The sequence below is a fragment of the Toxorhynchites rutilus genome, chromosome 1, assembly GCF_029784135.1.
Source record: "Toxorhynchites rutilus septentrionalis strain SRP chromosome 1, ASM2978413v1, whole genome shotgun sequence".
In the NCBI taxonomy this organism is placed as follows: domain Eukaryota; kingdom Metazoa; phylum Arthropoda; class Insecta; order Diptera; family Culicidae; genus Toxorhynchites; species Toxorhynchites rutilus.
In genome coordinates this window covers 53,089,553-53,102,946 of record NC_073744.1, presented here as the reverse complement: position 1 = coordinate 53,102,946, position 13,394 = coordinate 53,089,553, and the positions used below count along the sequence as shown (strand labels likewise).

Genomic DNA, 13,394 nt, shown 5'->3' with positions numbered 1-13,394 from the left:
AAATTCAAAGACAAGCCCCTCCGGCAATGCCTAAAACATCGAGTACAAGGGACAAACAAAATCAGGTTCCGCCCGGCTTCCGTGGGAAGTTGAAACCTTGCATCGGAAAAACCATTTGGAACGGCGTGAAAGCTGGTTTAAATTCGAAACATTGTCCTTCCACCTATTGCAGGCATCGAAGCTGTTGCTTGCCATGCAAACATTAGAGGCAAAGACCTCTGCATTGTCAGCTTGTATTAGCCTCCGAAAGTTCAAGTTAGTCGAAAGCAACTTGCTGACATGTGCTCACTCCTTCCTGAGCCACGGTTGATCTTGGGAGACTTCAACTCTCACGGTACCGCCTGGGGGGGACAATACGACGACAACCGTTCATTGTTGATATACGACCTTTGTGACAGCTTCAATATGGCAGTTTTGAATACGAGGGAAATAACACGTGTACTTAAACCTCATGCTAACCCAAGTTCTGCTAACCTTTCGGTCTGCTCGAATTCACTATCGATAGATTGCAAGTGGAATGTAATCCAGGATCCCAACCGTAGTGACCACTTACATGGCATATGGACCTCACAAAACACATTGACTTGAAAGAATTTGCGGACGCGATTGCTCTAGCCATCAATTCCAGAGATGGTTTACCTGGGTTTGAGATGGATGGAGAAATATAACTTTTTTTCTTGTATTATTTACGACAGCGCAGTTCGCGCTCAAACGAAACCCATCCCAGGTTCAGCCTTTCACCGAAGACCTCCCAATTCATGGTGGGATACCCAATGTTTCAAGCTTTATTTAGATAAATTGAATGCATTTAAAGCATTTCGGAAACGTGGAACTATTGATGAATTTCAAACGTAGCCCTTGAGAATCTCTTCAAAATTTTGATCAAGGGGAAAAAACGTGCGAAATTTCGTGGGAAGTTTGTCACGAGAAACTTCTCTTAAAAAAATTTGAAAGTGGCTCGAAACATGAGAAATCGCTCGTCAACGAAAACAGCGAAGAATATTCACATCGATGGATTTTAATTTTTGCACGGTAGGTTTGTTCCGATTCCGTTCCCGTGCACGAGATAGGTGCGATCTTGATTCCGAGCTTTCGATGGTAGAATTCTTTTTTGTTTTTAGGATAAAATTAAGTTCAACTTGCTGAAAAACCTCCCTGATGTAGCGAAACATCGCATGTTGAATTTATTCAATCAGTTTCTGGAGCATAACCTTATTCCAGGTGATTGGAGACAAGTACGAGTTATAACTATTCAAAACCCCGGAAAGCCCGCGTCCGATTTCAACACTCGTCAGCACACACTCGTTAAGCCTGGTTTAGAGTTCCCGTGAACGTGAACTTGAACAGGTGGTGGAATAGTACGATCATTTCACGGTGAACTACATTGCGAACAAACAACTAAAAAAAATCGTGGTGAATGGAATGATTTTGTTCACGTTCACGTTCATATTAAAAGTTCGGCAGTAAACGTGAAGTAAATAAACATCGATCTTCAATAAAGTAATTCGGATAAAATATAAAGTTTTTCACGAATCAACCCGAAGCAACGATGTTTTTCAACCTGCGGAAAGATCCGATTGAATGAAATTGCATCCATATCAAAATTTTCATTGAAAACTTGAGAATTGCTAAACATATCCTTTTAAGTTCACGGTGGAATAATTTTCAGAATGCCTTGGGACATGCGAACGTGAACATGAACGGGGAAATATTGTGACGTCTATATTCACCACTTTTTTCACGTTCACGTTCACCGAAGTCGGTGAACTACGGTAAGTTCACCAACATCTCGATTCCACGGTGGAAATTCAGAATCGTTGTGAAATATTAATTATTCCGCTTTTATCAATATGAATTGTGTTTAAACATGTTTTTCAACTAGAAAATGTTTCTTCCTATCGTTTCAATATGTTTTCCTCGCGTTTTATATAATGACTGATGAATTATTAACATAAAAGTGTTTGTCCGCGTTCACGTTCACGGGAACTCTAAACCTACCTGTTGGCAGCGCATGTGGAGTGAAGATGAGTTCGGTAGTTGGTTACACACGATTATCCCTAAGGTCTCGACGAGTGCTTGGTTTAAGGGATTGAATGTAGGTCGTGATTTCATTCGCGTGATATCTCGGCTCATGTCCAATCACTACAACCTAAACGCGCATCTCTATCGCATTGGGCTCGCAGCAAACAATCTATGTGATTGTGACGATGGCTACCACGACATCGAGCATATTGTCTGGTCGTGTATCCGATTCCATGCTGCTCGCTCTCAGCTCTCTAGAGCACTGAGAGCAAAAGGCATACAATCGGATATCCCCGTCCGGGATATCTTAGGTAGCCGTGATCCTGATCTACTGTTTCATCTATACCTGTTCCTCAGAAACGCCGATGTCAACGTTTAATGATGTTTCCTTCGTTGTGTCCCTGTTTCATATCCCTCCTATCCGATCTATAAACTTTTACTTAGTCGCGGCAATACATACACACACTCTTTACAGATACACGGGCCAAAGGTTGTGCAGTCCACTGATGATTCAACAAGAGCCAAAGGTTGTACCGCTCATGACAACTCTACACGAGCTGATGATTGCGCCGGCTAGTGACCATTCTATCCTGGATTCCTCGAGTCGAGAAGACGCACCACGCTAGATATGAGGTACAGACTAGGGGGCGTTGCTGATTAATGAGCAGCTGCATCCCAATAGGAAGTATCCCGTGTCGGGCACACGTACAGAGCATTGGAGACAGCAACATCCCAATTACGAGAACACTTTTAATACTAACCTCGAGCCGACCGCGAGTATTCGGTTACATATTACTAACATAGGGCCCTATTATAGAAATCGAATCGAGGATTCGATACAATCACTATCACTATCACACCGAGTAAAATCTGGAATTATAGAAATCGAGGAAAACTGCTCGATTCGTTAGCAATCTCGAATGTCAGCGGTTGTAATGAAATATTTTGAAACAAGCTTGAAATGTTTCACGAAGCATTATAGAAAGGATGCCAAATCTTTTTTTGAGGCATCTGCTATGAAAATGTATTTCCAAAAGTGTTAATATGGTTATGTTTTGGAGAAAACTGATATTCCCTCAACGAATGAAGCTTAATAGGCGTAATGCATGCATGGATGTGTAATAAAAACGATATCATGGAACAATTTGCTTTACAAAAATATAATTATTAGAAAATGAATCTTTTCATTTATTTTCACAACTGCAATCTATGGAATTCCGTAAGGAGTCACACATAAATTCCACTTTTTTAAGGAAAACATTTTTTTTATGTAATTCTCTTTTAGCGTCGATTTCTTGTTGTAGCGGCGTCAATAGCTTTATTGTATTGGGCCACCACCTCTGGTCCTGAATTCTCGCTTGTTGTGTGCTAGTGTTTATTTACTTTTCACCTCATGTCAATCCAAATCTGTAATTTAAAAAAATCATTATTGTTTTGCAAGACATTTCTGCTTTAGCATATGGTATAGAAAGTTCGGTATAGTATAACAATAAAAAAGAAAATTGCTGACAAAAGTAACACGTACTAACATACGCTAGCAGGAATAAGACATTTTTAGGTAGGAAATTCGTTTGATAGTAATTCAAATAATATGATAAAATTTACTTGTGAAGTTGTATGTATCGTAGAAGAAACACTTACTTTCTGGCATTCTGAACCAAGACGCATTGATGGTCTCAGCGCATTAAGCTCCTCACTGAATTCCTCCCACGTTTCCTTAACCGAGATTTTATTTGAACTTCCTCCACAAATACCTCGAGCAATGTTTACATTCGCTTCCATTGGTTCAACGAGTCGTTCAAACATTTGTCTGTCCACTCGTTTTCAGCCACTGAAATATGTGCTGGAAGTAAGTTCTGCATTGTAAATTATAACATAATCAATATGAATAATGTTGGATTGAACACTTACCTTGTATAGACTATTCTGGCAGCACCGTAAACAAATACTGATCAAAACAAACGAACATGTGTTGAAAATTGCATATATTCAAGCGTTTCTGAAATGTTTTCTAAAGGAAAATATCAGGGACGCAAACCAAAACAAAATAATTCTCTGAAGATATGCAACAAGTGAACCAAACAACTCGAAAAGTTCTGACACTTGCATCGATAGCTATCACTCGCTCGGTGCTATCAAATTGCTCGATTTCTATAATAGTAAAATAGGTCTAACGAGCAAAATTCTTATCGCCTCGATTTCTATAATAGGGCTGTTCGGATTACGGAAAGAAATTCTTTGGATCAACTTCGCTGTTAGTAGATCAAAGCTACAAATATATATTTATTAATTAAATTCATATTTTTTAATAGATTTACCCTTTTACATTTAGTTTCTCTTCCTCCTGCAATAGATTTTCTGCCTCGCAAGATTGCCTTTTATCTGCGAATCTTAACCCACGTGTTGTTCGTTTTAATCCGTTTTGTGTCCTGTCTTTATCATTTTAATTAGGTACAATATTCCAATTATGTATGAGATTACTTACGGCTGTAGTTCGACAAATTCACTAGTTATATCTATTATTTTAACTAGTATAATCAATTTAGGAATAACTTTATTTTAACTTGTGATTTTTAAACACGTACTTTCCACCATGAACCTTTCATGTTTTTTGCCTATTTGACAATTGACTAGTCCGAGAGTCAGTTGTAGCTCGTTTTTCGACATGTCTACTATTTGACGTTTTAGTGGTTCTGTTTTCCGACGAGGCTGCTCGTGTTCCCTGCGGTGTTGTTTCTAACAAGGGCCCATAATTTGCTTTATCGTTCTTTGACGGTTACGATTAGATTGAAAATTTCTTCCATCCATTGCAGCAGTGGGTGCTGTTATTGCATAGAATGGAACATGTTTGGTCATGTGAAACCTCATGGAAAACCCGTCAAAATTACCCAAACTTTAGAAAAATGCGATACATTGCTGACTGAGTCATATATTTCAAGATTGGTACTTACAGAATAAATATAACAAACCTATTTACATAAAAACACAAAACTGCTACTAATAAATTATTGAATTAAAAGTGACTATTCGTATCACTAACTAGCTACGAATAAATCTTCTCGCTGAGAACCTAAGGATAAAACTGCAAAATGTTACGTTACCAACATCTCTAGTTATTGTGATTCTGTTGAATAGTTTCTGTACAGTCTGAGAATAATTTATGTTCCACAGTGTTGAACAAAAAATCGGACAACTAAGTTCCCCGCTGAGACACCCTTTTTTGCTGGCGTGCATGCTTTTAATGTTTAGCCTATCGACGGAATCCTGTTTTGAATCCTTTCAACGAGGTCATCAGTTTGGCCATCAGAGGTGCCTTTCGAGGTTTACCGGGGTGAAACACTGCAAAAGGAAAAGAATACAAACAAAAAACGATGATTGTAACAATGTTATCGTCACTTTGTTGTTTGCTCAATATTTACCTTGAGTTTGAGCAGTATCCCTTACTCCGGGGGCGACCTTCAGACGAGAATCGCCTGCTTTTGCCACGTTTGATGTCGCGTTGTTCAAGGAGGCAACTCTCGCAGCAGGCGAAACAACGGGCAATCGATCGGTACCGTACTTAACCTGCTTGCTGATAACATTGCGAGGTGGCTTAACCGCCGAGTCTACGTACGCCAGTTGAGTCCTGCGGACGGGAGCAGCTTTCTCCACCTGGGTAAGCTTGATGTGATGTGTGAGGCTTCTTAGCTTGGCATCCCTTTCTTCCGAGCAGCGCTGTTGAAAATATGTAAATATATTAGTTGATATGAGTTCGATTGCTGATTAGATCGTGGTTGCGAAATAAAACTTACCAAATACATTTCCCGCCATGTTTCGCATTCTTCTTCTCTACGTCGCTGACTTCGGAACTTCCTCTTGCAGTGTTGTTCCCATAAAACATCCGTGTCTTCCATCAAGTATGGATTATAATTCTCCAGATTGGACAACTGTTCGGGCGAAGCCCGCTCGAGAACCGGTTTTAGCAAATCGAATGGAATACCACCGGTAATGTCTAGCAGGTCGATATTCTCCTGGAGCAGACGGATGCAGAGATCGTACAGTTTGGGAACGCCTTCCTTGTTGTTCTTGACCCCAGAATATACTTTTGTGCGCAAATTTTTCGATTGCATGCTCTGCCCGAGAGCTTCCTCTTCGGTCAGCGTGCGCTTCTGGTTTTTGCCGGTGCTGGAGAACACGCACTCCATCACGGTTTGATTTAGCGGCATCGGTTTGTAGTGGGGAGAAATCACAGGCAACACATCCACTATTTCCGAAGCTTCGGGCAAAGGTTCCAGCTTTACTTTTTGAGTCAGTAGGGAAGGAGTCGATGAATAGCTGCCACTGCTGCTACCATAGCTACTGTTGCTAGCCGTACTGTTGGGAGAGAAGGAATCTCTGGATCGGCTGGATTTAGCGGATTTAGGGGAAACTTTATCATCTCTGCCTCTAGATGCCGGTGGCGGCATACTCGAAGAAGCTTGCTTCGTCTTATCACTGCTTGTCTTGCTGGAGGATTTCTTCTTCGATGAGGAAGGCATCCCGATCATTGAAAGAGCATCAGCGAAGCTGGCGCCTCCGGTGCTATCCAATCCAATGGTCCCATCGTCATCCGAGTTTTCCAACTCTTCGTGCTTTATTTTCGACGAGGATTCTCTCTTTTTCCCGGAGTGTTCTTTGGTGGAAGATTTACTGCTGCTGCTGGATCTATCCCGCCTGCTTCCGCTGGATTTACTCGAATCACTGGATTTAGCTTTCTTCGATTCGTTGACTTCCTCCTCTTCCGACGGTCGTCTACGCTTGTGTTCCTTTTCCTCTTTTCTACTCGAGTGATGTCTTTCTTTAGTGCTGCATCTGTCTTTACTGCTTTTCTCTTCCGACGATCGCTTTTGCGACTGACTTTCCTCCTTCAGTCTGTGTTCATCGGTAGCTTCCTTGGTCACTTTGCAACTAGAATGATGTTTATCTTTAACATCGCTTCCGTTTTTACTGCTGCTGTGACCGCTCTCCGATTTGCTAGAATGACTAGAATCTCTTTTGCTGCTGCTGTAGCCATGCTTATCCGTCCTGTCTTTCTCACCGTGACTCGACGATGATTTCCTAGAAGACGAAGACGACGAATGACTTTTGCTGCTGCTACTACGATGAGTCGAATCCTTGCCGCCCTCCGAACGATCCTTCTCCCTTCGATCGTGGGATTTGTGGTCCTTCGAAAGACTACGACTGCTGCTTCTATTATCTTTGACTTCGGATTCTCTTGTGGACCGGCTACTATGATGTACATTGTCGGAACGGTCGTGATGTGTGTCTTGATCGTTCTCTCGGTGGTCGCTCTCGTGACCATTTATTTGATCATCCTGATCGTCAGATTGCTCCTCCTGTCGTTGGGGTTGTTCGTCCACCTGCAGATTCGATGCTTCGTAGTCGTCTGAAATATATTCCACAATCAGGATTTCTTCTATACGGATACAATGCACAAAACAAAAGGTTGTCAAAATAACAGAAACAAAGACTTTATTGACGCATATTAGGCATATTTTGCTAAAGATCGATCTTAAACTTACATTCAGGATCATTGTCTCCATCGTGATCTCCATCGTTACGAGTCTCGTCCAATTCCATTGGGTCGTCACTTTCAGACTCCTCGACGGCTACCAGCGCTTTCCATTTCATGACGAGCGTTCTGGCCGCAACGCCCACTTCACCGTCGTATTTACGCAACCCATTGACAGTCCTTCCGATGCCGGTGTCCTGTAGGTGCTGCACCGATATCGGCAGACGATGAAGTTTTTCTATACAATGGATAAGCTGGAATAAAGAGAAACAAATACGTTCACGGTAATTGGAAAGTCTGAAGATGACAATGTAAATTTTCGTCTTTCAATCATTCATACGACCATCCCAACCGCATGTTCATTCAGCTCTACCAACACAAGCAAACCCTATCAGCTGCTCCAGCCAACCCAAAGTGAACCACCCGAGATCAGACCTTTTCCCATATTCGCAACCTTCGCAACACTTACCCTTGCTTCGTCTCCCGGTGACTGGTCGATGCTTTTCTGGTAGTGGTATATTATGTCCACGATTGACATTTTAGACATCTTGCTCCGATTTAACTATTTTCAGCAACCAGCAAGCAATCAATATCCAATATGTTGGTATATACAGCGACCCTCAATATTGTTCCGCACCACTCTGCAAGCTGCTGCAGCACAAATTTCGCGTAATCCCCGAATCACAGGGACGCAACGGACACGTCCCGTTATTTCGCGCAAACAGAACGGATCACGGAATCAACCCTACGAAAAATTTTGTCAACCACAGTACGCCATTATGCTTACGTACGAACGCAAAAGTACGACTTTATTCCGCACCAACAGCTGCTTCGTCTATGGCAAAGACACGATAACGCTACACACACGCACGCACACTACTGTTCTATTTTCAACATTAGCAAATGTGTGCTTCGATCGAAGCACTTTGACGTCCGCGCTGAATATGCTTACTCCGACTATGTGTCAATTGATTTAATGCCTCTGCGGCCGTGTATACCTGTTATTGCCGACACTTTCTTATTACTACCACATTATAAAATATGTAAATACAGTGATACAAACTCGTAGTCGTACTGCACCAGGTAGATCTCTTCTCCCTTCTTTTGGTAGTCGAAAACAAGGTTTCGGAACATTATATTCAGACGAAGTCATAGGATCATATGGCAGTTAGAAGGTTTGCTATCTGTTTTCAGAATAATGGTTTTTATTTCCCTAAGAATTGCGAATGTGTGGAAATTGACTCAAACTCATAATCGTACTCTGGTTGAAATTTCAACTCGATTCATAAGGCGTTCATTAATTTCAGAATTTCATCATTAGTATGGTATCCCTTGTTTATTGCAACTATCTTTAGCTGTCTTTAGCCGTTATCTACGAGTTTTTTGGTGTGTTCGGAAGGAATATTCATCCATTTTTTGATCAAGTGGTTTTTAAAATCGTTGCATTTAGAAATTTGATGGTTTCTAACTGGGATTGATGGTGGGAGATTGTGGAGAAGTATCAACAACTTTAAGGCAATTATAATGTAACCATGTGCGAACTACATGTGACTTGTGCTTAGGGTCATTGCTTGATGAAACTTGTATCCTCGATTCAATCTCATTTTGTTCACACTTTGGTACATGTTTTTCTTTAGGATGTTCAAGTAAACATTCTGAACCAATTTCATACATTCGCAATTCTTAGGGAAATATAAACCATTATTCTGAAAACAGATAGCAAACCTTTTAACTTTCATATGACACTATAACTTCATCTAAATAGAATGTTCTGGAACTTTGTTTTCGCCTTTCAAAAGAAGGGAAAAGAGATATCTCGCGTAACTTTTGAAAAGGTCCAATGTAACATTTTCGTCAACTCTAGAAAAATGAAGTTGAAGACCCGAACATTATTCCGCGAATTGTCTTAAAAGGTATCGATCTTTATCACTACTTTTACCACTAGCAGTCAATAATAACTCTGAAAAACCAATCGTAACAGTTGTTCCGTGATTTGAGCTTAAATTTGAAGCCTCGGAGCGAAAAATGTTACATTGGACATTTTGACTGCCCCTGTTTGAACATTGGACATATTACGTTTCACGATAAGAATTTGAAACTAACTACTGAAGAACAATCGAAACATCAGCATTTCATTCTAAAGACAGATTATTATTGTCATCACTCGTTGAATTGCACTGACATAGATAACAACACCTGAAAGAAACAAAAACTCAAAACGACCGAAGTACGACTTCGTGTTGTTTTGAATGTTTTGTTACTTCGGATGTTTCGAGCGCCGGAGGAAAGAGGCGTCTGAAGTAACAGCCGAGTGCTTAAAATCCGAATCTGTACATTGGATATTTTTTGCATCGGCGATTAAAAGATGAAGAAGATAGATACGTGAACGATTGTTTCTGTAATGCATTCAATGATTGAAAACTAATAGCGTGCATCCATTAACTCGATTTGTTTACATTTGTTACATAGGACCTTTTCAAAAGTTACGCGAGATATGCACGGTGGAGTACAATTACGAGTTTGTATCACTGTATGTAGGTACCTGTGCAAACGGAAGGCTGTAATGTACCCCTCTCTCATTCTGGTATGATTATGCTACCTGTAGGGATTAATAGTTTATTATATTCTACAATATAAGTATATTATAATACAATTCGGTATATTTTCAGATATGCGTGTAAATGACAGACGAGGAGGTGGGGATGTAGGGATTAATAGTTTATTATATTCTACAATATAAGTATATTATAATACAATTCGATATATTTTCAGATATGACAGACGAGGAGTGGATCAAAGGATTAGTGATCCCCGATTTTTGATATTAATTGTTCATCAGCTAATCGAATAGTTTTCAGCAGTTTGTTATTCGATACGATTAATCGCCCCAAATAATCGATTAATCGATAAATCGTCACACCGAAAGAAATAATTAGTTAGACTAATATTTCTCATTTGCTAGAAAGCCATATGGAATCAAAAAAGTGTTCATTTCGCCGAAATCAATTATTATCTTTTACGCTCCCCTTGTAAACAAAGCTTAATTCGCGTTGACGTAATTGAGCATCGTTTACGAACTTAGGGGAGCATCAAAAATAATGATTGATTTTCAGGATAAAACTGCAGCGGCCGTACGTTTTTTCTATTCTGGGTTTGGATCGATTAATCGACGTAAATTATTCGTTCGCTTCGATTATTGATCGTCCAGTATTCGTTCGATTAATAATCTATTTCTGTAGGAAGTATTCGATTAATCGATTAATCGAACGATTATCGGGGATCACTACAAAGGAGCCTAGAAGAAAGAGGAGCGGAAAAAGGTCAGACAGAAAAGGTTATCGAAGAAGAAAGAACAAGTTTTATCTGACGGAATAAACTGAATTTGTGACCCATCATACAGACAAGTTTTTGGAATCTTTATACTACCTGTAAGAACAGAATGCTTTCCTAAAAGTTCAATGTGTATCTTTTTTCATTTGATCTTCATCACAATAAATACAAAAAATGTTTTTTTATCGCTGGATCGATTAGAATTGATTTATTATAAGCAGAATGTTTGAAAGATATGAAATCCTTATTTTTTGTCCGATGAATTACAGTAGAACCTGGTGCATTACGTTTGTCAGGTTATTTTCGGCTTTTAAATATACCATTCATTGCAATTCGCAACTAGTGTATCATGATCTGAAAAAAATCCACACTTGAAATGTGAGGATGCCACGCAATGTGCTTTTTCCGTGTGGCATTTACAGTGCAAGTTCGCCAATTGGGAGACGACTGCACCCCAACCCAAGGCGCCTAGAAGTATATTCTAAGGTGGGCCAACTTGCTAAAATCACTCTTCAGCCATCTTGGAAGTCTACTGGGTTTTGTTTGTAAACAAAACACAATACGCTGGTGCCAAAACTCGCTCGTGATCAGTCTGTCTCTTTCACGCTACATGCAAATAATTCCCCTTCTGCTTTCTTCTGTACTGTTTTCATATACCGCTCCACTAACCAACTTAGTGACGAAACGGCCTCACCTTAGGATATATAGAGCTAGGCGCTTATATCAATGTATAAGAGGTGAAGCAATATAACCACTTCATTAAGAAGGGGCCATAATATGCGTGTGCCATTGACACGGCTCGTGCCATGGTACGACAAAATTTTGTACCATTTGGTACGACACAAAGCTGTGACATGGTACACTTGGCACGGTTGGCACACATTGACACAACTAGACCAAATTGGCACAGTTGGCACATTTTGTACACTTAGTACGAATGGTATGTTTCAGTGCACTGATTCAAATCGTTATTTCACCAAACTCGACCTGTTTGTATGTTTGTCTGCAGGGGAACGATTCAGTGATGTTTTTTTTTTCAAAAGTATTGTGAATAATAATTGTTTCCCATTTATTTCTCTGATTACTGTCTAGCGCACCGACAGACTATTTGGGTCCCACAAGAAACACATCCGAATCGCGCTGGGGGACGAACATGTTAATGGAAATTTGACTCCCTTCCTGTCGACCCACTGATTTGAAATTTGGAACACATCTTTACCTCTGCTATGATTATAAAACTGCGTATTCCATTATCTTAAAAATCCAAGATGGCTACCGCTACAAAATGGCGGACTGTATATTTTCTCAAAATCTCATCAATATGGATATCAAACTGACTAGTAGAACACATTTATAAAAAATTTAAATTCAAAATGGCCGCCACCACAAAATGGCGCCATATTTGTATTTTTGTAGATATATTTTCCACTTTTTGAGTGCACGAATAATGAATATTACGCTGTTGACAGCTGGATGCATAGATGCTGTCTGAAAATCGGGACCTTGCTGGTGGTATCAGTTCTGAAGCAACAGGTTGTAGCAGAACGAATTTCAATGAATATTTTGGAACTTTAGGACAATACCGAAAGCGTATAGGGGTTTGCGAGGGGCACGCACTACCATACGCTTGCTGCCTAGTAATGACATTATAGGTTATTATTTATAGTAATTTTATAATTATTGAGTAGATTGTGAATATTTGAAATATTTTTAGTATTTAATAGGTAATTCCAGTACAAAAAGAGGAACCAACCAATAATGATAATATATAATTGAATCAATATGATAATTACAATAATTAATATTTTATTGTGGTATTTATGGAATTGAATGGAGTAGTTATCAATAATTAAAGTATTCTGAGAAATATTCAAAATACTCTCTGATTTCAACTAGAGAAGGATGCTGGTAAATTAACCCTCTAACGCTCACGACTTTTTATGATGATTTGGATGGCAAAATAGCTTGTATATGAAAAAGGCTTCAATAACAACATCGTAGCCGTTTAATTTTTTTATTGTTTTAAATTGTGTTTGACTGTAAACATAGAGTAAGGCTCGAGGTAGAACTAAAACTAAAGAGTGAGCGCTCATTTTTACTTAATGTTGTAAATCAATAGTTTTACAGTTAGTACTTCAAATTACAATTTTACAATATTTCGCAATTTAGTGAGAGTTGGAACCTCCGAGGGAACCTTGAAGAAATGATGCTCTACACACACCATGGGCGTTAGAAGGTTAAACCTTGAAATAATTTTGTTTATCAAGATTCGTTTTCGGTAAACCAACGAAATATAAGAATAATGCACTGTTAAAAATATGGTAGGTTGGATATGGTTGACTAAAGAATATTTGAGTACACTTTAATCTGCCGTTCTATGCATGGTTATATCCCAGCGTGCACAAGGTTTGTGTAGAACATGGGACAACCATCGGTAGTACGGCAGTAATCTTGGGTACAATTTATTAATGAATAAACAATTTTTAAATATGTATTACCGAAATTATTACAC

General features: G+C 39.5%; 1 protein-coding gene across 1 annotated transcript; it reads right to left on the bottom strand.

Annotated features, from left to right (window-relative positions):
• Window positions 1-4,935: 4,935 nt before the first annotated feature.
• Window positions 4,936-9,303, bottom strand: LOC129766863 (transcription elongation factor B polypeptide 3-like). Its single transcript, XM_055767467.1, has 6 exons — window positions 8,616-9,303; window positions 8,022-8,550; window positions 7,563-7,806; window positions 5,814-7,426; window positions 5,442-5,736; window positions 4,936-5,361 (listed from the first exon to the last, which is right to left on the bottom strand). Exons 2-6 carry the CDS (start codon window positions 8,097-8,099, stop codon window positions 5,273-5,275), a joined length of 2,319 nt encoding a protein of 772 aa, XP_055623442.1. The 5' UTR covers window positions 8,100-8,550; window positions 8,616-9,303; the 3' UTR covers window positions 4,936-5,272.
• Window positions 9,304-13,394: the final 4,091 nt, after the last annotated feature.

Excerpts from the sequence above, each read along its gene's own strand:
- LOC129766863 (XM_055767467.1), bottom strand. The coding sequence starts at position 8,099 with ATGTCTAAAATGTCAATCGTGGACATAATATACCACTACCAGAAAAGC. Across the intron at positions 7,807-8,021 it reads CACCGGGAGACGAAGCAAGG|CTTATCCATTGTATAGAAAA; the intron begins GTAAGTGTTGCG and ends TCTTTATTCCAG. Across the intron at positions 7,427-7,562 it reads TGGAGACAATGATCCTGAAT|ACGACTACGAAGCATCGAAT; the intron begins GTAAGTTTAAGA and ends AATATATTTCAG.